General features: G+C 39.9%; 1 protein-coding gene across 4 annotated transcripts in view; it reads right to left on the bottom strand.

The window, feature by feature from the left end:
• Positions 1-22,657, bottom strand: part of LOC126980268 (cell adhesion molecule 1-like) — a 224,346-nt gene that overhangs the window by 57,150 nt on the left and 144,539 nt on the right. For all 4 annotated transcript variants that reach the window (XR_007733028.1, XM_050829962.1, XM_050829961.1 and 1 more), the window contains exons 5-7: positions 8,554-8,714; positions 7,966-8,082; positions 4,601-4,736 (exon numbers count right to left, since the gene is read on the bottom strand). Coding sequence is in view for 3 of the 4 variants with exons in the window: in XM_050829962.1 (XP_050685919.1) it covers positions 4,601-4,736; positions 7,966-8,082; positions 8,554-8,714 (414 nt within the window). In the remaining variant the exon portion in view is untranslated. The remainder of the gene's footprint in view (positions 1-4,600; positions 4,737-7,965; positions 8,083-8,553; positions 8,715-22,657) is intronic.

Genomic DNA, 22,657 nt, shown 5'->3' with positions numbered 1-22,657 from the left:
CAATTACTTTTCCCACCAGACAATTCACTCACTCTATCCCTCTCTTCCTTTTCCTTCCTTCTCCTCCTTCTCTTATCAGATATTTCCCTCTTCATCTTCCTTTCAATTACTTTTCCCACCAGACAATTCACTCACTCTATCCCTCTCTCCCCTTCCGCGTTCTTTCCCTTCCCTCATTCTCCCTCCTCTCTCCCCTTCCTATTCTTTCTCTTCCCTCATTCTCCCTCCTCTCTCCCCTTCCTGTTCTTTCTCCTCCCTCATTCTCGTCCCCTTCCCCATTCTTTCCCTTCCCTCCCCTCCCTCTCTCTCCCCTTCCTCGTTCTTTCTTTCTCTTCTCTCCCCTCCCTCTCTCTCCCTTCCCGTTCTTTCCTTTCTTCCCGCTGAGCCAACGTAACACACTCCTCCATTACCTGCACGCTCTCCTCGCCTCACCTGCCGCATTTAGCAAGGCCGGTCAGCTAGGCACAGAGGACGGGAAGGAAATCACACGGCTACTCGCTCGGTCAGTCTCAGGCACAAAGGAATTTTTCAGGGGTCGTTAATGTATTCTTTTGCGGGGGGTTGGTTTGGTTTGGTCTTGGTGATGTTGCAGTGTTGGAATGTTTCATCTTGTGTTGTTTGAGGTTATAGTGATACTGTTTTGTTTTTATTTCTTGTTTTCTTTACTAGTCTTGTTATTGTATGTTTTATTTCGCTCTTAATAATTCTTTCTTCGTTGTTTTCTTTGTTATTATAATTTGAGACTTATTATTTGTTTTGTTTTTGCTTTTCACAATTCCCTCTTCTGTTTTCCTTTGCTTTTTGTTCTGCTCAAACTCATTATTACTGTTTTTATTTCGCCTTTAACAATTCTTCCGTCTGTTTTCTTTGTCTTTATTTACTCAAACTCATTATTACTGTTTTTATTTCGCCTTAAACAATTCTTTAGTTTGTTTTCTTTGTCTTTCTTTACTCAAACTCATTATTACAGTTTTTATTTCGCCTATAATAATTCTTTCGTCTGTTTTCTTTGTTTCTCCTCGCTTCCGTTCCCTCCCTTCACTCACATTAAACCGGAAAAAGTACGTCCGTTACTTATATTTTCTTCGTTAAAACCTACTGTTACCCTTTTTTTCTACGCATATCACATTTCTTTTCATTTCTTCTTATATTTCCACTTCCCGTATAAGCTCTATAATTACCCTTCCTTTTTTTATTCCCTTTTATCATTACATTTTTCAATCCACGTCCATTACCTTTATTTTCTTATTTAAAACCTACTGTTACCCTTTTTTCTACGTATATCACATTTCTTTCCATTTCTTCTTATATTTCCACTTCCCGTAAAAGCTCTATAATTACCCGACCTTTTTTTATTCTCTTTTATCATTACATTTTTCAATCCACGTCCATTACACTTATTTCCTCATTCAGGCTGCTATAACCCTTCCCATTCCCCCCTTTATCCCCTTCCCTTTCCTTCCTCTCCCCCTCTACTCCCTTTCCTACCAATCCCCTTCCCTCCCCTTCCCTTCCACCCATCTCAAGACCTCCCATTTCTCTTCCACACCCTTCCATCAAACTCTCCTTCGTGACCTATGCCATTTTTCGCTGTTTGCATTAGTACCCCGTGAAAAAAGTACACACACACACACACACACACACACACACACATACATACACACACGCACACACGGTAACCTGCTACCTACTAACATATTCTCTTTTTTATTCTTTTTCCTTCTTCTCCTGTTTCTTCTTCTTTTCTTCCCTTTCTGTCTCCTGTTTTTCTCTTCTCTCCCTCTTTCCTTTTTCCTTCTCTTCCCTTTCTTTTCCTGTTTTCTCTTCTCTTTTCTATCCTTTTCTTCTTTCGTTCTCTCTCTCTCTCTCTCTCTCTCTCTCTCTCTCTCTCTCTCTCTCTCTCTCTCTCTCTCTCTCTCTCTCTCTCTCTCTCCACACACATACATAAAGGAAACTAGACATCTTTCCTTCTTTTTCTTCTTCCTCCATTTCTTTCTTTTTCATTCTCCTCCTTTATTTTCTTCACTATTTTGCTTCTTAATCGTTTCCTTTCTTCATCCTCCTCCTCCTCCTACACACACACACACACACACACACACACGCACACACGCACACACGCACACACACACACACACACACACACACGCACGCCTTTTTTTTCCTCCCCTTCTCACTTAAACATAATCCCTCTCTCCCTCTCCCTCTCTTCCATCTCCTCTTTTACCAACAGTCCTTCACTATTCATTAACCGCCTTCCCCTTTCCTCCCCTTTCCTCACACCCTGTCATTGGCCCTTTAAACACCCCTTATTCCCCTTCACTTTACGATCTATGGGAAGGGGAGGGAAGGGGAGGAGAGGGAAGGGGATAAGTGTGTCAAATGAATGGGTTCCGTCTGGAGAGTTTCATGGCAATAACACAACCTGGATCTAGGGGCGTCGTTAGCTGCCTTACGTGCATGGTTATATACGGGTTATGTCACGGAGGAGATAAGGTTGATAAACACTGCATTTGGTATTCCGTTTTTCCCTTTGTTTTTCCTTTCCCTTTTTCTTCTTCTGATTATTAATTTATGGGAAGGGTTTTTGTTTGGCTTCTTTATTTCTTCCTCTTTTTCTTCTTTATTTCTTTCCTTTTCTTCATCGTTTTTGTTTTCCTTCTCCTCTTCTTCTTTCCTTCTTCTTTTTTCTGCCTTTCCTTCTAGTATTTTTTCTCTATTTCTTTATTTCTTTCCTCTTATTTCTCGTTCTCCTTTTCCTTCTCTTTTTCTCTTCTCCTTTACTTCTTTCTTCTTCTTTTCTGCCTTTTCCTCAAGTATTTTTTCTCTTTATTCACCTTCTTTTCTTTCCCGTTCTCGTTTTCCTTTTCTTCTTTTCTCTTCTCCTTTCCTTCTTTCTTCTCTTTTCTGTCTTTTCTTCTCGTGTATTTTTCTCTATTTTTTCTTTATTTCTTTCTGTTCCTTCCTCGTTCTCGTTTTCCATCTCCTCTTCTCCTTTCCTTCTTTCTGCTTTTTTTCTGCCCTTTCTTCTCATATGTTTTCTCTATTTTTTCTTTAATTCTTTTCTCTTATTTCTCGTTCTCGTTTTCCTTCTCTTCTCCTTTCCTTCTTTCTTCTTTTTTTCTGCCCTTTTTTTTGTTTATATTCATTTTTTCTTGCATTGTATATATTTCTCATTTTTTGTTTCATTCCTTCTTTATTCCCTTACTCCCCTTTTCTCCTCTCCTTTCCTTTCCCTCATCAAAATATCAGGTAACATTTTCTTATTTCCTTCCTTCCTTTATTCTTTCTTTCCTAACTCTTTCTTTCTTTCCTTCAATTCTTTGTTACTTTAATTAAATCACCTCCGTTTTTTTCCCTCACTAAAAATCCACTCTCTCTCTCTCTCTCTCTCTCTCTCTCTCTCTCTCTCTCTCTCTCTCTCTGTTCCTTCCTTCCTATTTTCTTTCTTTTCTATTTCATTCTTTCTTTCATTCAATTCTATGTACTTTAAATCACTTTCTTTGTTTCCCTTTCTAAAAATCCACTCTCCCTCTCTCTCTCTCTCTCTCTCTCTCTCTCTCTCTCTCTCTCTCTCTCTCTCTTAGTTCCTTCCTTCCTACATTCTTTCTTTCCTTCAGTTCTATGTACTTTAAATCACCTTCTTTGTTTCCTTTACTAAAAATCCACTCTCTCCCTCTCCCTCTCCCTCTCCCTCTCTCTCTCTCTCTCTCTCTCTCTCTCTCTCTCCCCTGTACACAACCACGACAGTTCTGACAACACTCTTTTATTTGCTCTTCCTCCTTTTCAGCTTTGTCACCTCCAACTGTTAACAATTCCCCTTTCGTTTTCTGTTTTCTTTTTGTTTCGTTTTATTCCTATTTTCTTTCTTTAATAATTTTCTAGTTTATGCTTTGCTGTATTTTTCTTTTGTTTGGTCTTTGTTTCTCTCTCTCTCTCTTTTTTCCTCGAGGTTAAGTCTACAAAATTTTAGTCGTCTCAAGGATCACTTTTTTTATCACATTCTTTATTTGTTTTTCTTCTATTTCGTCTTTATTCACGTCTCTTTCAGATTCTCCAGTGTTTTCTTTTCGTTATTTCCTTTTGTTTAATCCTATCTTGTTATTTTTAGTTGGCTCAAGGTACAACACATCAATTTCTACTACATTCTTTATTTATTTTTCTTCCATTTGATCTTTCTCACTTCAATCAACAATTTTCCAGCGTTTCCTTTGCTCTGTTTCTTTTTGTTTGATTTCATCCTTTCTTTCTTTCCTTGATCTTAGTTTTACCAAGCTGGAGTTGTCTAAAAATAATCAAAGTAATATCCGTGTCTTTCGTTTGTTTTTTTCCTTGTGCTTTATGATCCCTCTTTTCTGTTTCTTTTGCTGTTTCTTTTTGTTTGATCTCATCCTTTCTTTCTTTCCTTGATCTTAAGTTTACCAAGCTTGAGTCGTCTAAAAATAATCATAGCAATTTCCGTGTCTTTCATTTGCTTTATTTCCCTTTGCTTCATGTTTCCCTTATCTTAACTTTATCAGGCTTTAATCGTCCCAATACTAATGCAAATATAACAATAACAATAACTACTACTATTTCTACTATAACTCATAATAACACTCACTGGTGACGAAGAGGCGGCGCTTGGGTCCCGGGCGGCCTGACCTCCGGCACCACCAGAGCCCCGAGTCCGGCGTGACGGCGTGGGACAGCACGAGGCGCCCCGTCCACATGATGCTGACGCGGAGGTCCTCACGCACCTGCACACACGAACACCTGACGTTACTAATGGACTTACAGGTACAGGGACAGGTAGAATGGGACAGGTGGGCCAAAAAAATGATTAGTGGAAATTAGAATACTCAGAATAAGGCAAAAATGAGGTGAGGAAATAAAGACAATTGGAAAGAATGAAGAAATATGTGAGGAATGGAAGAAGAGAGAAATGGAGAAGTGAAGGAGAGGAGGAACATAAGAATGGAAGAAAGGAAAACCGAGGAGCGAACGAAAGATGAGAGAAAAGAAGAGATGGAGGAATGGAAGAAAGGAGAAGTGAATGAATGAAAGCAAAAAGAAGGGGAGAAAATAAGATTGGATGGGCAGAGAAATAAAAAAAGAGGGAATAAAGGAGAGAATGAGAGCGAAAGGGATAATAAAGAAACTAAATACGAAGGAAGACTTAAAAAAAAACTGACAAATATTAAAAGCAGATTAATAAATAAAAACATAAAAAAAACATAAAACAAACAACGTCAAAACACCAATTCCAAACCACTCCAAACGCTAAAATATATATATAAAAAAGGTTCAAATTCCATCATGAAGGTAAAGTTATCAATATGCATCACGTCACCTGAATACTGGATGGGCAGGTGGATAAAAGAACAGGTGTACTCAGCGCGATGCCTTGTTTGTCACGCCGAGGTGGAGGCAACAGGTAAATCACAGGTTGACTCGAGAAGGTAAAGAGTACTGGTGGAGTTCCGTGTATTGCGTGGTGTGGTGTTGTGTCGATTTTTTCTTCTTCTTTTTTACAGCAAAGGAGACAGTACAATAATGAAAAGAAAAAAGCCCGCTACTCACTGCTCCTAAGATGTTGTGCATAGTGAAGGTTACGAAGCTGATTTTTTTTTTTTTTACAACAAAGGAGACAGCTCAAGGGCACAAAAAAGGAAATAATAAAAAAAAGCCCGCTACTCATTACGCTAAACGACTTGACAAATGCATAGCTTATATAAACGTTTCTAAGTGGAAGATGTAGAAGAAGTAGGTGCAGAGGATGTATATGTAGATGATGTTAAAAAATGGAAATGATGTAGAAAAGATGTACAAGAGGATGTAGTTGTTGAAAAAGCTGTTTGGAATAATAGTTTCAGAAATGTATGCGAGTTTTATGAGTGGGTGTTAAGTTAGACTGTGGTGGGTGACCGAAGATGCAGAATATGTGAGAAAAAAAAAATGACTATGATATGAATTAAGAAAGAAAGGGAAGGTGGGAGTGAAGGGAGGAAGAAGGGAAAGAAGGAAGAAAATAATGAGGCAAAGAAGAAAGGGAGGAAGGAAGTGAGGAAGGAAAGAAAAAAAATATGAAAAGATGAAATGAAGAATGAATAAAGGAGGACGAAAAGGAAGGAGTGAAGGAAAAGGCAACATGCATGAAAAAAGGAATGGCGAAAGGTTAACAGAAATAAAGGAAAGCTAGAAATGGAAATACGCAAGAAGGAAGGAAGAAGGAAGGAATGAAGGATGGTGGGAATGAAGGGAGGAAGAAGGGAAAGAAGGAAGAAAAGAATGCGGCAAGGAAGAAAGGGAGGAAGGAAGTGAGGAATGAAAGAAAAAAGTATGACGAAATGAAAGGAAAAAAGAATAAAGGAGAGGACGAAAAAGGAAATAATGAAAGAAGAAGGGAAAGTAGGAAGAAAAGAAAAAGACAATGAAGAAAGGGAGGAAGGAAGTGAGGAAGGAAAGAAAAAAAAACATGAAAATATGAAAGGAAAAAATAAATAAAGGAAAGGACGAAAAAGGAAAGAATGAAGGAAGAAGGGCAAGAAGGAAGAAAAGAAAAAGACAATGAAGAAAGGGAGGAAGGAAGTGAGGAAGGAAAGAAAAAAAAACATGGAAATATGAAAGGAAAAATAAATAAAGGAAAGGACGAAAAAGGAAAGAATGCAGGAAGAAGGGAAAGAAGGAAGAAAAGAATGAGGCAAGGAAAAAAGGGAGGAAAGAAGTGACGAAGGAAAGAAAAAAACATGACGATAAGAAAGGAAAAAAAGAAAAAGGAAAGAATGAAGGAAAAGGCAACATAAAAGAAAGAAAGGAATGGCAAAAGGATAAAAAAAGTACGAAAAATCCAGCAAATAAACAAACAAACAAATAAACAAAAAAGACAGAAAAACACACCTAATTAAAACCAAATGAAAAACGCTCTCGTCAGGTGAGTAAATAAACAGGCAGGTGAGGTCAGGTTAATTATGTCTGCCTCCAGCGCTGATCCAAGTGACAAAAGACCAGGTGATTCAACCATACCTGCTAATGAAGGGAAATGAGGCCAGGGGGAGAGAGTGAAAGTGTGTGAGAGAGAGAGAGAGAGAGAGAGAGAGAGAGAGAGAGAGGTAATTAAGTTTGTTGCTCCTTAACACAGGCAAGAGGTCACCTTAATTAACGACCTCTCTCTCTCTCTCTCTCTCTCTCTCTCTCTCTCTCTCTCTCTCTCTCTCTCTCTCTCATCGAGGTCAAATACAGGAATTCAGAGTTGGGGGAGAGACAGACAGACAAAGGGAGAAAAACAAACGAACAAACAAACAAAAAAACTCCATCAGAAACACAAGCTTCGTTACGGAAAAAACGGACCGGATGCAATCACACACACACACACACACACACACACACACACACACACATACAGGCACGACTCAATCCGCTTTCACTTTCAAACATAATCAGGGAAATGCCAAAAAATGAATCGGTTTTGTCTTTTTTTATTTTTGGTCCTGTCTCAAACACACACACACACACACACACACACACACACACACACACACACACACACGTACACATTTTCAGTGCGTAGAAGAGGGATGTAACGAGCTGCCAATATTAGGTGATAAAATTGTGTTAGATAAGAAAAGAATAAAGAAAAAAAAGCGGCAGTATTGACCGCATGAAACAACAACGAAGGAACAGGCAAAATAAACTCTACGGATAATGGAATGCAAATTTGACTTAGGGGGTAACGTAGGATTATATACAAGGGAATTAAAAGCACAAAAGCGTACACTAATTACAAATATATAAGAATTAATGTGAATAAAAAAATTAAAAATAAATCAAAAGAATAATACTAAAATAAAAAAAGAAGATTCAGGTAATAAACTTAATGAAGAAAGGAATTACAGGTAAGGTAAGGAAAGTAAAGGTTGAGACAGGTAAGATGCAGGTAACAGGCAGGTTAGGTACAGTTAAACAACAGGGATGGTCCACGTGACTCACCTTGGCGCCGTCGTGGTACCATCGCACCTCCCCCTCGGCGCTGTCATCCCCGGGTATCTGTGGGGCGTCGTCCGGCACCACGCACTCAAGCAGCACCTCCTCGCCGCGCACCACGACCTGAAGGCGAAGGGAGGACAGTGCCAACGGTGCCATGAGACTGACTCTTTACTGGACACTCCCTAAGCATATCAGCCGTACTAACAATCTCTCCCAAGTATAAAAGCAGCCACACTATCTCCTCTCTGCACGTTCCCATAGCATAAAAGCCACTGAAATGATCTCTTCACAGCATACCAGCCTTCCCATACTATCTCTTCACAACATACGAACAGTATAATCTATCTCATTACAGAACACTCCCACAGCATATCGAGGGTCCTATGCCTCTCTCTCAGTACTAGCATTTAAGAGCTCAAACTATCTCTCCAAAACATAATACCAGCCCAAACAATCTCTTCACAGCATAAAAACAGTCCCTTGTAGACTGGCCAATGATAGACACACACTGAGCGAAGTGGGCGGGGCTTCTTCGCCTCGGTAACGTAAACAAAAGCAATAATCTCCCTCCAGCAGTCCACTTTATCTTACCTGCTCCTGGACACTTCCCGCCTCTCCCTCGCCCTCGAACAGCAAGTCCTCGGGGGGCGCCGTTCCCGTGGTGGCGTTAGTGCCCGCTGCCGCGCCCGCCGCCCCGCCGCCTCCGCCGTCCCCCGCCTCCCTCCGGCCGCCGTGACGTAGGTACCGCAGGTCTGGAAGGGAAGACAGATGTGTGTGAGAGGGATGACAGGTGTGGGAGAAAAAGGGGTGACATGTGTGAGTGGAGGACATGTTTGGGAGAGGGGGGGCAAGTATGAAAGGGGAGAAAACAGATGTGTGAGAGAGAGCAGAGGACAGATGTGTGTGGGAAAGAGACATGTGTGAGAGGAAAGAAAACAGGTGTGTGAGAGGAAAGTGAACAGATGTGTGAGAGAGAGCAGAGGACAGATGTGTGTGGGAAGGAGACATGTGTGAGAGGAAAGAAAACAGGTGTGTGAGAGGAAAGTGAACAGATGTGTGAGAGAGCAGAGGACAGATGTGTGGGGGAAGGAGACATGTGTGAGAGGAAAGAAAACAGATGTGTGAGAGGAAAGAGAACAGATGTGTGAGAGAGGGGAGACATGCGTGTGAGGGAAGAGAAGACAGATGTATGTGGCGTGCGATTGTCCAGAAAACAAGAACAAAACTGGGCTGTGTCAAGTACGAATACACACACACACACACACACACACACACACAGAAAATTCGTAAAACAGCGTCGTATATCTAAAACATTCTATCAGTTCTCCGCACAATCAGTCTGTTAAGCGAAAAGCCTCAGTCCGCCAGCCAACTTGTCCGTGTGCCCGTAAGATTCGCTGCACAGACAGACAGACAGACAGCAAATCAGCCGCACAGAGCGAGGCTGACCTGAATCTCATTGTGTCTGAGTCGCCGGTGAGGTCAGGTTAAGTTAGGTCAGGTACACAGGCGATTTGAAAATGCTGGTTCTTTAGGTAAAACGATCCTGATCTTTTTACTGTAACGATACCAGCTTAAGGGAAATAATGTGAATAACGAAACAAAAAATCCCGCTAGTCACTGAAATGAATGAATATGGAAATGAAAATGAAAAATGAATAAATAAAGAAGTAACAAGAAGTCCGCTAGGAAGTGAAAATGAATGAAAATGAAAATGAAAAATGAATAAAATTAGAGATAAAAAAAAAAAGCCCGCTAAGCAATAAAATGAATGAAAATGAATAGCTAGAGAAATATAAAAAAAGTCCGCTAAGTAATGAAATAAATGAAAATGAAGATGAAAAATGAATAAAAAATGAAAAAAATTAACAACCTTTCCTCGCAGCATTCTAACTTTATTTTCAGTGCTTTTCATGGTTCTTTTAGTTCAGGTCAGGTCAGGTTAGGTCAGGTCACGAGGCGGTACAAAAAACAGTTCAATACTTCTCCAGACAAATATAAACGGTTGTTGTGGGTCAAGTGAGGTCAGGTCAGGTCAGGTCACGGGGCAGTACAAATAACAGGTCAATCCCTCTCCAGAAATATATAAAAGGTTGAAGAAATAGAACAGCAGCCTTCTAACTTTCTGTCATGAGTTTTTAACGATTATGTCTGCTGTGGGTCAGGTGAGGTCAGGTCAGGTCACGGGGCAGTACAAATAACAGGTCAATCCCTCTCCAGAAATATATAAAAGGTTGAAGAAATAGAACAGCAACCTTCTAACTTTCTGTCCTGAGCTTTTTATGATTACGTCTGCTGTGGGTCAAGTTAGGTCAGGTCAGGTCACGGGGCAGTACAAATAACAGGTCAATCCTTCTCCAGAAAAATATAATCGGTTGAAAAAAATAGAACAGGACTTTATCGCAGCCTTTTAACTTCGTGTCCTGAGCTTTTACAAGTATGTCTGCGGGTCAAGTGAGGTCAGGTCAGGTTACGAGGGGCGGTACAAAAAACAGTTCAATCTTTCTCCAGAAAAATATAAACGGTTGAAAAAATAGAACAGGACATATTTACAGCCTTCTAACTTTCTGTCCTGAGCTTTGTATGATTAAGTCTGCTGTGGGTCAGGTTAGGTCACGTCAGGTCACGAGGGGCGATACAAAAAACGATTCAATCCTTCTCTGGAAATATATGAACTGCAAATAAAAGAATAAATCAGCACCATATTATCGTCGTGTGCGGGGCTTTTTGTGTTCCTCGTAAAAAGTTAATCATATCCGCATACTTTATTAATGATGGTAAAAAAAAAAATTATAAAGCCAAGTGTTCCATTATTAATTCTCGCATCCAATTATTCAAATGGATTAAGGGGATTAGCCGGGGCGGGTTTTACGAGGCATTTCAAGGGTACGCTAAAATAAACGTTATGACACACGGCGCTGGGAACAAATAGGACTGACCTTTTGTAGTCTCAGGGGCAAAAAAAAAAAAAAAAAATAAATAAATAAATAAATAAATAAATAAAAAATAAATAAATGAATAAATAAATAAATAAAAATAAAATAAATAAAAATAAATAAATGAATAAATAAATGAATAAATAAATAAAAAAAAAAAAATAAAAAAAATGAATAAGCGTTGGGAACAAATTGGAGTGACCTTTTTTTTAGCCGCAGGGGCAAAAAAAAAAAATAATAATAATAATAATAATAAATAAAAAAATGAATAAGCAAATAAGATGTAAATACAAGGAAACAAAAAGCCCACTGAGTCCGTGTTGAAATCTACTAAAACAAAATTCAATTCACTCGTTCTTGATAAATAAAAGTGTATATATAAAAGTTGATGGAGTGACAGGCCTAAACAGTTTTCCTAAAATCCATATGTATCCTTGATTGATTTAGACTAAAACAACATTCTATTCATTCGTTCTTGACAAAAAAAAATATATATTAGAAAAAGTTGATGGAGTACTGCTGTCGTGTAGGGTTCCTGTAGTCACCTAAAAAAGTCTCCTAAAAAAAGTCTCCTAAAAGTCTCCTAAAAGTCGTGTAAGCCTTCTGTAGTCTCCTAAAAAAGTCTCCTTAAAGTCTCATAAAAAAGTCTTCTAAAAAAGTCTCCTAAAAGTCGTGTAAGCCTTCTGTAGTCTCCTAAAAAGTCTCCTTAAAGTCTCATAAAAAAGTCTCCTAAAAGTCGTGTAAGCCTTCTGTAGTCTCCTAAAAAGTCTCCTAAAAATGTCTCCTAAAAGTCGTGTAAGCCTTCTGTAGTCTCCTAAAAAGTCTCCTTAAAGTCTCATAAAAAAGTCTCCTAAAAGTCGTGTAAGCCTTCTGTAGTCTCCTAAAAAGTCTCCTAAAAATGTCTCCTAAAGTCTCCTAAAAGTCGTGTAAGCCTTCTGTAGTCTCCTAAGAAGTCTCCTAAAAAAGTCTCCTAAAATCTCCTAAAAGTCGTGTAGGGCTTCTGTAGTCTCCTAAAAAAGTCTCCTAAAATCTCCTAAAAGTCGTGTAGGCCTTCTGTAGTCTCCTAAGAAGTCTCCTAAAATGTCTCCTAAAATCTCCTAAAAGTCGTGTAAGCCTTCTGAAGTCTCCTAAGAAGTCTCCTAAAAATGTCTCCTAAAATCTCCTAAAAGTCGTGTAGGCCTTCTGTAGTCTCCTAAGAAGTCTCCTAAAAATGTCTCCTAAAATCTCCTAAAAGTCGTGTAGGCCTTCTGTAGTCTCCTAAGAAGTCTCCTAAAATCTCCTAAAAGTCGTGTAGGCCTTCTGTAGTCTCCTAAGAAGTCTCCTAAAATCTCCTAAAAGTCGTGTAGGCCTTCTGTAGTCTCCTAAGAAGTCTCCTAAAATCTCCTAAAAGTCGTATAGGCCTTTTGTAGTCTCCTAAGAAGTCTCCTAAAAGTCGTGTAGGCCTTCTGTAGTCTCCTAAAAAAAAAGGTTGATGGAGTACTGTAGTCGTGTAGGCCTCCTGTAGTCTCCTTAATCCATTCCTATCCTTGTTTCAATTCCACACACACACACACACACAAAAAAAAAAAAAAAAAAAAAAAAAAAAAAAACCATTCATCTCTCGACAAACAAATATAACAAGAAAGATAGCAGGGAGACTGGCCTTTGTAGTCTCCTTAAAAGCATATGTATAAAAAAAGTCTACTCATCTCTTGATAATAATAAAAACAAGTTAATTGGATACACCATCAATTATTTTTCCATTGTATTTGTTCTCGTAAAAGCCTGAGATCACACACGCTAATTATAGATAGAAAAACAAACACGCTTTTCATCTCTTCTTATCTCGGAAAATATCAGCTAATAATGTACAAGAAAATATTACCTTCAAATCCTTTCTATTTCGTCTTCTAAAAAAAACTTGAGATTAAACAAACACGCTAATTATAGATAGAAAAACAAACACGCTCTTCATCTCTTCTTATCTCGGAAAATATCTGCTAATAATGTACAAGAACCTGTTACCTTCATATCCTTTCTATTTCGTCTTCTAAAAAAAAAACCGAGATTAAACACACACGCTAATTATAGAGATACAAACAAACACTATTCATCTCTTCTTAGCTCGGAAAATATCAGCTAATAATGTATAGCAATCAATTACCTTCATATCCTTTCTATTTATTCTCCTAAGAACTTGAGATTAAAAAGACACACTAATTAAATATAGAAAAACAAAAATACTATACGTCACTTCCTGCCAAAAACAACAAACAAACAAACAATAATAAAATACAGTAATCTATTTATTAACTTTATGAGAGGAAGGAAAATAACAAAAAACAAGAATACCAACACAGAGATGAAAAATGAACTCTCTCTCTCTCTCTCTCTCTCTCTCTCTCTCTCTCTCTCTCTCTCTTTTGTCTCTCCCCTGTCTTATTTTTCTCCCTCCTCCTTCTTTGTCTTTTCTCCTTCGTTTCTTTCTTCTTCCTCTCTTCCCTTTCCTTAATTCTCTGTGTTGTGTTTTTCTTCATTTTCATTCCTATGTCTCGTCTCTCTTTTCTGGTTCTTATCTTTTCCTTTTTCATTCCCTTTTTTTCCCCATTTCTCATTCTCCCTCCTCCCTTTTAATCAGTCTCCTCAAAAACATGATTAAACAAAAACGCAAATTAAACATAAAAAAAAAACATTCTATTCATCTTGCCAAAAACAACAATAAAAAAAGTTAATAATGTGAACGAATATATGACCTTTTTTTCCCTTTCATTATAAGTTTAAATAAAGATCACTTACGCCAATTAAACATGAAGAAAACAGCATAAAACGAGATACTGTTAAAATGGAAAATCCCATTACCATTACTTGTATCATTCCAGTTCTCGGTAAAAATAAGAGAAAAAAAAAAGAGAAATAAAAGTAATGCATTCGGAACAACAACCAACAGAGGCCTTTTGACATTATTTAAGGATGACTTGTATATCTAATTATGCTTCCTCTCTTCCAGGAATTACCAGGAGGAGGAGGAGGAGGAGGAGGAGGAGGAGGAGGAGGAGATGTGTGTGAGTGACTTCTGTGTGAGTGTGCTTCTGTGTGTGTGTGCGTGTGTGTGCGTGTGTGTGTGTGTGTGTGACATTGACGTACTGGAAAAGAAGAAGGGAGGAAGTCAAGATGTCGGAGGGAATGGAGGAGGAGGAGGAGGAGGAGGAGGAGAAAGGAAGTGGAGGAAGACAGGATGATGGGAATGCAAATAGAGGAAGGTGGAGAAGACGTGGATGTATAGAGGAGGAGGAGGAGGAGGAGGAGGAGGAGGAGGAGGAGGAGTGAATCGAGTGTAAATACAGAAGGCAAGAGGAGTAAACAAGGAGAGGGGGGGGTAGAGAGAGAGAGAGAGAGAGAGAGAGAGAGAGAGAGAGAGAGAGAGAGAGAGAGAGAGAGAGAGAGAGAGAGAGAGAGAGAGAGAGAGAGAGAGAGAGAGAGAGAGTAATGGAGGGACGGAGATAACGAGGGAATATGAAATAAGAATATATATTACGAAACAGAGGAAATGGAGGAGATACATAAGCGAATGAAGGGAATGACAAATAGAGTGATAAAGGAATACAAAGGAATAAACAGATAGGAAAGAAGAAGAGGAGGAGGAAGAGAAAGTGGAGGAAATGAGGAAGAGAGAAAGACGAAAAAATGAAGAATGAGATGAAGAATGATAAAGAAGAGAAACAGGAAAAGAAGAAAAGAAGGAATAATAAGAAACAAAGGAAGAAAGACTAAGAGAGAAAAGAAAGATACATAGGAAAAAGAAGAGAAACGAAGGGAAATGAAGAGAAGAGAAAAACAAAAATAAATGAAAAAAATTAAAAAAGAAGAGAGAGAGAGAGAGAGAGAGAGAGAGAGAGAGAGAGAGAGAGAGAGAGAGAGAGAGAGAGAGAGAGAGAATACGTGAACTGAATATGCAAAGATAATTCCGATAATGTTTTCTTTCTCAGACAACGAGGAGGAAAAAGGGAGGAGGAGGAGGAGGAGGAGGAGGAGGAGGAGGAGGAGGAGGAGGAGTGCAAAGAAATGGTAGTTGGATATGCAGGGTTGAGCACGCTGGGTGAATGGAAAGAGAAGAGGAGGAGGAGGAGGAGGAGGAGGAGGAGGAGGAGGAGGAGGAGGACGAAGATGGAGATGAAAGGAGAAAGAAAAGAAGGATAATAATAATAATAATAATAATAATAATAATAATAATAATAATAATAATAATAATAATGATAATAATAACAATAAGAAGAAGAAGAAGAGGAAGAAGCAGAGGAAGAAGATGAAGAAGAAAACAATGGAGAGAAAAAAAGAGGAAAAAAAGGAAAATACTCAATAAAAAAAAAGAATAACAGAATAACATACAGATCGAAAAAGAACCAAAAAAGAAAAACAAACAAAAAAATAAACGTCTAAGAATCACAATAAACACAAAAAGAACAAAATCAATAGCAAAAAACAGGAACAGTAGAGGAGTGAGGGAGGGAGAGGAAAGAAGGAAGGGGTTAAACAAGGGAGAGGAGAAAAGAGAAGGGGGAGAGGAGAAACACTCACACTAATCACTCCCTTGGTATCCTGAAGCGTCAATCTCCGTGACCGATTAGCATTCTCATATTTACGGTCACTTCATTAAGAGGGTCGAACGCACTCTAGTTATTTCTTTGCTCTTTATCTGCATCTGTTAAGCGCTTCTTCTTCTTCTTCTTCCTCCTTTCCTCCTCCTCCTCTTCTCTTTATTGCTCCATCTCTCAATCCCTGCTCTTCCTCTTTTCCATCTATCTTCTTTCCCTCCTCCTCCTCCTCTTCTTCTTCTCTTTATTGCTCCATCTCTCAATCCCTGCTCTTCCTCTTCCATCTGTCTTCTTTTCTTCTTTGTCTTCCTTCCTCCGTTTGTCTTCTTTTCATTCTCTGCTCCACTTTTATTTGTCTTCTTCCTTCCTCCACTTCTGTTTGTCTTTCTTCTTTTCTTCATCTCCATTTCTCGTCTCCCTTCCCTTCCTCCTTCATCTCTTTCTCTCTCCTCCTTTCTTTCTTCTTCTTTTCTCCTTCATCTCTTTCATCTCCTTTCTTCCTTCCTTCAATGTTTCTTTTCTTAAACCTTCCTTCATTTTTGTTTCTCTCCTTCCTTCCTTCTTTTCTTCATCTCCATTTCTTCATCCATTCCTCCAACTCTCCTCCTCCATTCCTTTCTTCCTTCCTCCATCTCCCCTCTCCTTCTTCCTTTCTTCATCTCCATTTCTTCATCCCTTCCTTCAACTCTCCTTCTCCATTCCTTTCTTCCTTCCTCCATCTCCCCTCTCCTTCCTTCCTTTCTTCATCTCCATTTCTTTCTCCCTTTCTCTAACTTTTTTTCTCTCTCTTCCAAAATGTTCTCCCTTCCTTCACCCTCGCCATAGATCGATAGGTCTTCTGGTGTCTGTTCTTCCTATGTATTCCTATGTATTCCTTCCTTCCTTTCTTCACCTCCATTTCTTTATCCCTTCCTCTGACTCTCCTCTTTCTCTCCCTTTCAACACTCTCCTCCTTTCCTTCATCTCTCCCTTCCTTCCTTTCACTTCCTATTCACTTCCTTCTCCCTTCCTCCAGCTCTTCTCCTCCTCTCCCTTCAAACACTCTCCTCCCTTCCTTCATCTCTCCTCTCCTCTCCTTCCTCCCTTCATCTCCAGATCTTCTCCTCCCTCCCTTCCTTCCTTTCATCTCCTATTCACTTCTTTTTCCTTCCCTTCAACTTTCTCCTCCTCTCTTTTCAAACACTCTTCTCCCTTCATCTCTCCTCTCCTCTCCTTCCTCCCTTCATCTCCAGATCTTCTCCTCCCTCCCTTCCTTCCTTTCATCTCCTATTCACTTCTTTCTCCTTCCCTTCAACTTTCTCCTCCTCTCTTTTCAAACACTCTTCTCCCTTTCTTCATCTCTCCTCTCCTCTCCTTCCTCCCTTCATCTCCACTCATCAAAATCATCACCAAGGACTCCCCAGGCAATCTCGTCGCTACATCAAGGGAAAGACACACAGTTCTGGGAGAGACACATTATACAGCGTTGTCAAATTATCGTACACATCACACTGCATTTTCGTACTTTCTTACCGATAACAAACCGATAACAAAGAAACACACATCAATAAATAGGAGTTTTAACGCTAACTTCAATTTTCTATCGTTATTTGTGTTGGTACGATAGTTTGAGGCTTAAAAGTAATAAGTACGATGTGGTGAGTACGATAATCTGGCAACGCTGGACACACATACGCCTCGCCTCAGTGCTCATCTCCGTTGCAATTAGCGGATCGGAATTCTCTCTGTTGACTTTCGGTTCGAGTTGACAAATTTGACCAAACTTGAAGACATGTTTGGCCTCCTCTTTTCCAGACGCGAGGAGGAGGAGGAGGAAAAGGAGGAGGAGGTGGAGGAGGAGGAGGAGGAGGAGGAGGAGAGATACAAGACAACGGCGTGGCATGAGAGTGAAGTGGGTGACGAGATATGAACCAACTGGAGGAGGAAGAGGAGGAGGAGGAGGAGGAGGAGGAGGAGGAGGAGGAGGAGGAGGTGTAAGTAAACACCCGGAGGGAAGGAAGGGAGAGGAGGAGGAGGAGGAGGAGGAGAGAAAGGAAGGAAGAGACAACAGGAAACAAAAATTAGAAGAAAACAAAGGAGGAGAACTGAAAGAAAGAAGAAGAGGAAGAAGGAGGAGGAGGAGGAGGAGGAGGAAGATGGACTAAGGACAGGGAAAGAGAAGACTGTATGAAGAAAAGATAAGAAAGAGGAAAAAGAAGAAGAGGGAGAGGAGGAGGAAGAGGAGGAAGATGGACTTAGAAAAGGGAAAGAAAGAAAGAATATATGAAGGAAAGGGGAGAGAAGGGGAAGGGGAGGGGAAATGAAAGAGGAAAGAAGGAGAAGGAAGAGACGAAAGAGGAGGAGGAGGAGGAGGAAGGAAAGAGGAATGTATGAAGGAAAAAGGGAGAGGGGAGGGGGAGGAAAGAAGGGAGAGAAAGGGGAGGAGAAGGAAGAGGAACCTGGAGAGAGAGAGAAGAATGCATGAAGAAGAAGAGAGAGGGGAGGAAAGGGGAAGAAAGAAGGGAGGGGGAGAAAGAAGGGAAGGGGAGGAAAGAAGGGAGGAGGAAAGAAGGGAGGGGGAAAAGAAGGAAGGGAGAAAGGGGAGGAAAGAAGGAGGGGAGAAGGGAAGGGAGGAAGGGAGGGAGGAAGGGGGGGGAGGGGGAGAAAAGAAGGGAGGAAAGGGGAGGAAAGGGGGAGGGGAGGAAAGGGGAGGAAAGAAGGGGAGGGGGAGGAAAGAGGGAGGGGAGGAAAGGGGAGGGGAGCATGTCTGGTCTTTACTGGAGGCTCCGTGTCAATAAAGTGTTAATGGCTTGTAGGGAGGAGGAGGAGGAGGAGGAGGAGGAGGAGGAGGAGGAGGAGGAAGGGGAGGAGTAATTTTTCCTCCCTCCTCCTCCACCTTTCCTTCTCTCTTTCCTTCATATCTTTCTCCTTCATGATGCTTTTGAGTGAAGGAAGGAAGGAAGGAAGGAGGGAAGGATGGAGATGGAAAAGGAAAAACAAAGGAATGAAGGAAGGAAGAATAAAAGGAAAGAAAGAATTAATAAAAAAAGGAAAGAAGGAGCAAAGTAAGGATGGAAAAAATGAATGATTGAAGGAAGGAAGGAAGGAAAGAAGATGAGAAAGAGTAAAGAAAGTACGTAATGAAGGAAACAAACGAAAAAGAGAGAAAAAGGAAGGAAGAAAAAGATAAATAAGGAAGCAAAGAGAAAATATTGAAAGAGAAAAAGCAAGAAAATGAAGAAAAACACAAAAAACAACACAAAGAAAATGAAGAAAACAAAAAAGAAGAAATAAACGAAGACAAAGGAGAAGGAGGAGGAAAAAAATAAGACAGGAGAGAGAGAGAGAGAGAGAGAGAGAGAGAGAGAGAGAGAGAGAGAGAGAGAGAGAGAGAGAGAGAGAGAGAACACTTAAAGGACGAAGAGAGAGAAGGGAGGGAGGGAGTGGAGGAAAGGAGGGAGGGAGGAGGAAAAGTGACATGTCGTGGAGATAAAAGATAAAAAAAAGTTACCTCTTCTCTCCCTTCAAAAGTCCTCCTCCTCCTCCTCCTCCTCCTCTTTCTCTCCTTCCCTCCCTCCTTTCCTCCATAACGATGCAGACCACAGCAGTTTTCATTTGAGAGAGAGAGAGAGAGAGAGAGAGAGAGAGAGAGAGAGAGAGAGAGAAGGAAAGAAAGGGGAGAGAAAGAAGGAAAAAAAAGAATAGGGGAATAGGAAACAAAAACAAAGGAATAGAAAAGAAAGGGAAGAAAGGGAAAGAGGAAGAAAGGGAAGGAAAGAAAAGGGAGAGAGAAAAAAAGAGAGAGAAAGGAGGTAAAAAAAAAGGGGTGGAGGAAACGGAGAGAAAAAAAATAATAGGCTGTGTATGTGATGGGAATAAATGAGGAAAGTTGAGGGAAGGGAGGGATGAGGAGGAAGGGAAGAAGGGAGGAGGAAGGAGGAAAGGGGAGGGGGAGGGGGGGAAAGGTAGGCCACTTTATTCTAGTTAGGCTTCGATGGGAATACACTTCCCTTCCTCCTCCTTCTCCTCCCCCTCCTCCTCCTCCTCATCCTCCTTTCTCCCTTATCCCCAACGAACCACCTGAATAGTGAATGTGAAGGAAGAGGGCGTAGAGGAGGAGGAGGGAGGAGGAGGAGGAGGAGGAGGAGGAGGAGGAGGAGGAGGAGGAGGAGGAGGAGGAGATAACGTTAAGAGGGAGGAGGTTGTTAGTATGAGGAGGAGGAGGAGGAGGAAGAGGAGGAGGAGGAGGAGGAGGTGGAGGAAGAGAATGAACAGAAGGAAAAAGGAAGAAAGAAAAAAATATATGTTAAGGAGGAGAGGAAGACGAAAAAGAAATTGACATGCGATGATGAGGAGGAGGAGGAGGAGAATGAAGGAAAATAATAAGCAGGACACACACACACACACACACACACAGCACACACACACACACACACACACACACACACACAAGGACGTGAGATGAAAGAAAGGGAAAGTGAAAAGATATTGAGTATGTTAATAGACGAATACCTCATCATTTTCATAAACAACAACAACAACAACAACACAACAAAAAATGCCTTGTTTCTATTTTTCCTTTCTATGTTTCCTATTTTCTATTTTCCTTTTCTATTTTTGTTCCTATTTTCTCTTTTACTGTTCTATTTTCCTTTTTCTTCTCATTCTTTCAAATTCAAATCACGGGAAAAAATAACTCGTCTAACTTTTTTTTTATAAGTTTTCACCTTCGTTTTCACATTTCGTATAATAGAAAAAAAATATACTAACTAAATAACTAATCTTCCTCTTCCTCTTCCTTTTCTTTTCTTTCTTTTCTTCTATTCCTTCATTCCTTTTCACCTCTTTTTCTCCCCTCTTCCCTCTTCCTTTTCTCTTTCTTTTCTGCTCCTTTGTTTTTGTTTCCTATTCCTTCATTCCCTCTTCTCCTCTTTCTCTCCTCTCTTCTCTCTTTTCCCCTCTCTGGTTTTCTCTCTTTAATCTTCTCTCTCTCATAAGGAATAACCAAAAAAATAAATGTTTATTGTATTCGATTATTTGATTATTAAAATGGAAACGAAATCTCAAACTTTTAAATGATGTGTAACTTGTTTTATATTTTCACCTCTTCTACCTACCTTTCTAACTACGTCTATTAATCTATCAATCAGTCATTCAGTCAGTCAGTCAGTCCGTCAGTCAATCAATCTACCTATATCTGTCTTCCAATCCATATCTATATCTCACTATTCATCAGTCTATCTATCTAAGTTTATCAATCAATCAATCAGTCAGTCAGTCAGTCAGTCCGTTAGTCAATCAATCTACCTATATCTGTCTTCCAATCCATATCTATATCTGTCACTATTCATCAGCCTATCTATCTAAGTTTATCAATCAGTCAGTCAGTCAGTCAGTCCGTCAGTCAATCAATCTACCTATATCTGTCTTCCAATCCATATCTATTTATCTATGTCATATTCAGGTCATATAAAAACCAAAACTATGAATAACCAACAAAATATACATCTGATAAACGTGAAAAAAATATGATTTGCCGAACCTTTTAAAACACATCTAACCTGCTTTTCCATTATCACCTTTTTTAAATCATAAGAAAACTAACACTCTAAATAACTGATCTAAATAATTCAATATTTAAGTATCTAAAAAATGTTCAAAGTTATCCAATTCATGTGAAAAAAAAGCACACACGATATATCGACATTTTAAAATACATTACACTGTCTTTTTTCTATTTCCAGGATTTCATTTCTTTTCATCTGTATTCTCTCTCTCTCTCTCTCTCTCTCTCTCTCTCTCTCTCTCTCTCTCTCTCTCTCTCTCTCTCTCTCTGTGAAAAAAAAGATATGCCAACATTTTAAAATAGGTACATTAAAACGTCCTCTTTTTTCCTACTTCCAGCATTTCCTCTCTCTCTCTCTCTCTCTCTCTCTCTCTTTTTTTTCTTCTATTTCCAGCATTTCCTTCTTTCTCACTAGTACTCTCTCTCTCTCTCTCTCTCCAGCTTCCCTCCGAATATCTATAATTTTTATACATGAAAAAGCACAAACGATATACCAACATTTTAAAATATATCAAACATCCTCTTTTTTTCTTCAATTTCCAGCATTTCCTTCCTTCTCACTTGTATTTCCTCTCTCTCTCTCTCTCTCTCCAGCTTCCCTCCGCATATCGATTATCCTCCAGGCGACAGGAAGCGCGACTTTTACCGATGCCTGAGTTGAACGGCCGCACCCCTCCTCCTCTTCCTCCCTCTCTCCTTCTCCTACCTCCAGCATCCTCTCTCCTACCTTCTCTCTCATCTCCCACCTCCCGTCTTCTGCCTTCTGCTGTCTACCCCTTTCTACCTCTTGCCTCCTACCGTTTATTCTACCTCCTGTCTGTCCGTGTCTCTGGTTATGTAAGTTCAAGTATTGGATTCTCTTTTCATCTATGTTTATATATCTGTTAATCATGGTTCCTATATCCCTGTTTATCTGTCTGGCTATCTTTTTGTCTGTCTGTCTGTCTGTGGATGTAAGTGTCTGTCTGTCTATTTGTGTTATTCCTCCTACCTCCTCCTCCTGTGGCTATCTTTTTGTCTGTCTGTCTGTCTGTGGATGTAAGTGTATGTCTGTCTGTCTCTATTCTTCCTATCTCCTTCTCCTCTTCCTCCTCCTCGTCCCTTCCCGTCACCGCCACAAAGCATCGATTTCTGATAAACTGAGAGCAAACTATTGACTGTGTGTGTGTGTGTGTGTGTGTGTGTGTGTGTGTGTGTGTGAAGTACGGCTGGTGTGTTCTGATACATATTGAGTGTTCCTGTACTTTCTCCTTTTCCTTAGGTGATACTCTACTTTTGTACCGTATGTCTTTCGCCTTGCTTCATGATGGGGTCTGCACTGGGATTCGAACCGACGCCCCTCGACTCCGGACAGACTATGAACAATTCAGCCCTTCTCTTTATACCGAAAACTGCCATTATATTGTGGTGATGAATATTCAGGTATTTAAATCGCCAAACTTTTTAGGGAGTGTCTCGATTGTCCGTGTGCGCGCGAATACACATGATTCAGTTTTTTACGGCCACTGGCGGAGTTGCATTCGATAAGATGATTTTTATTATCGACCGAATGATAAATGTGACTAGTTGTGTGCGTGTAAATATTTGTATGTCATTTTTTATTATTACTTTCTGATGGACTGGATGAATAAATGAGGGAGGAA

Source organism: Eriocheir sinensis, chromosome 44 (assembly GCF_024679095.1).
Source record: "Eriocheir sinensis breed Jianghai 21 chromosome 44, ASM2467909v1, whole genome shotgun sequence".
NCBI classification, from domain to species: domain Eukaryota; kingdom Metazoa; phylum Arthropoda; class Malacostraca; order Decapoda; family Varunidae; genus Eriocheir; species Eriocheir sinensis.
Note: the sequence above shows the minus strand (reverse complement) of the source record. Positions and strands in the feature narration are given on the sequence as shown.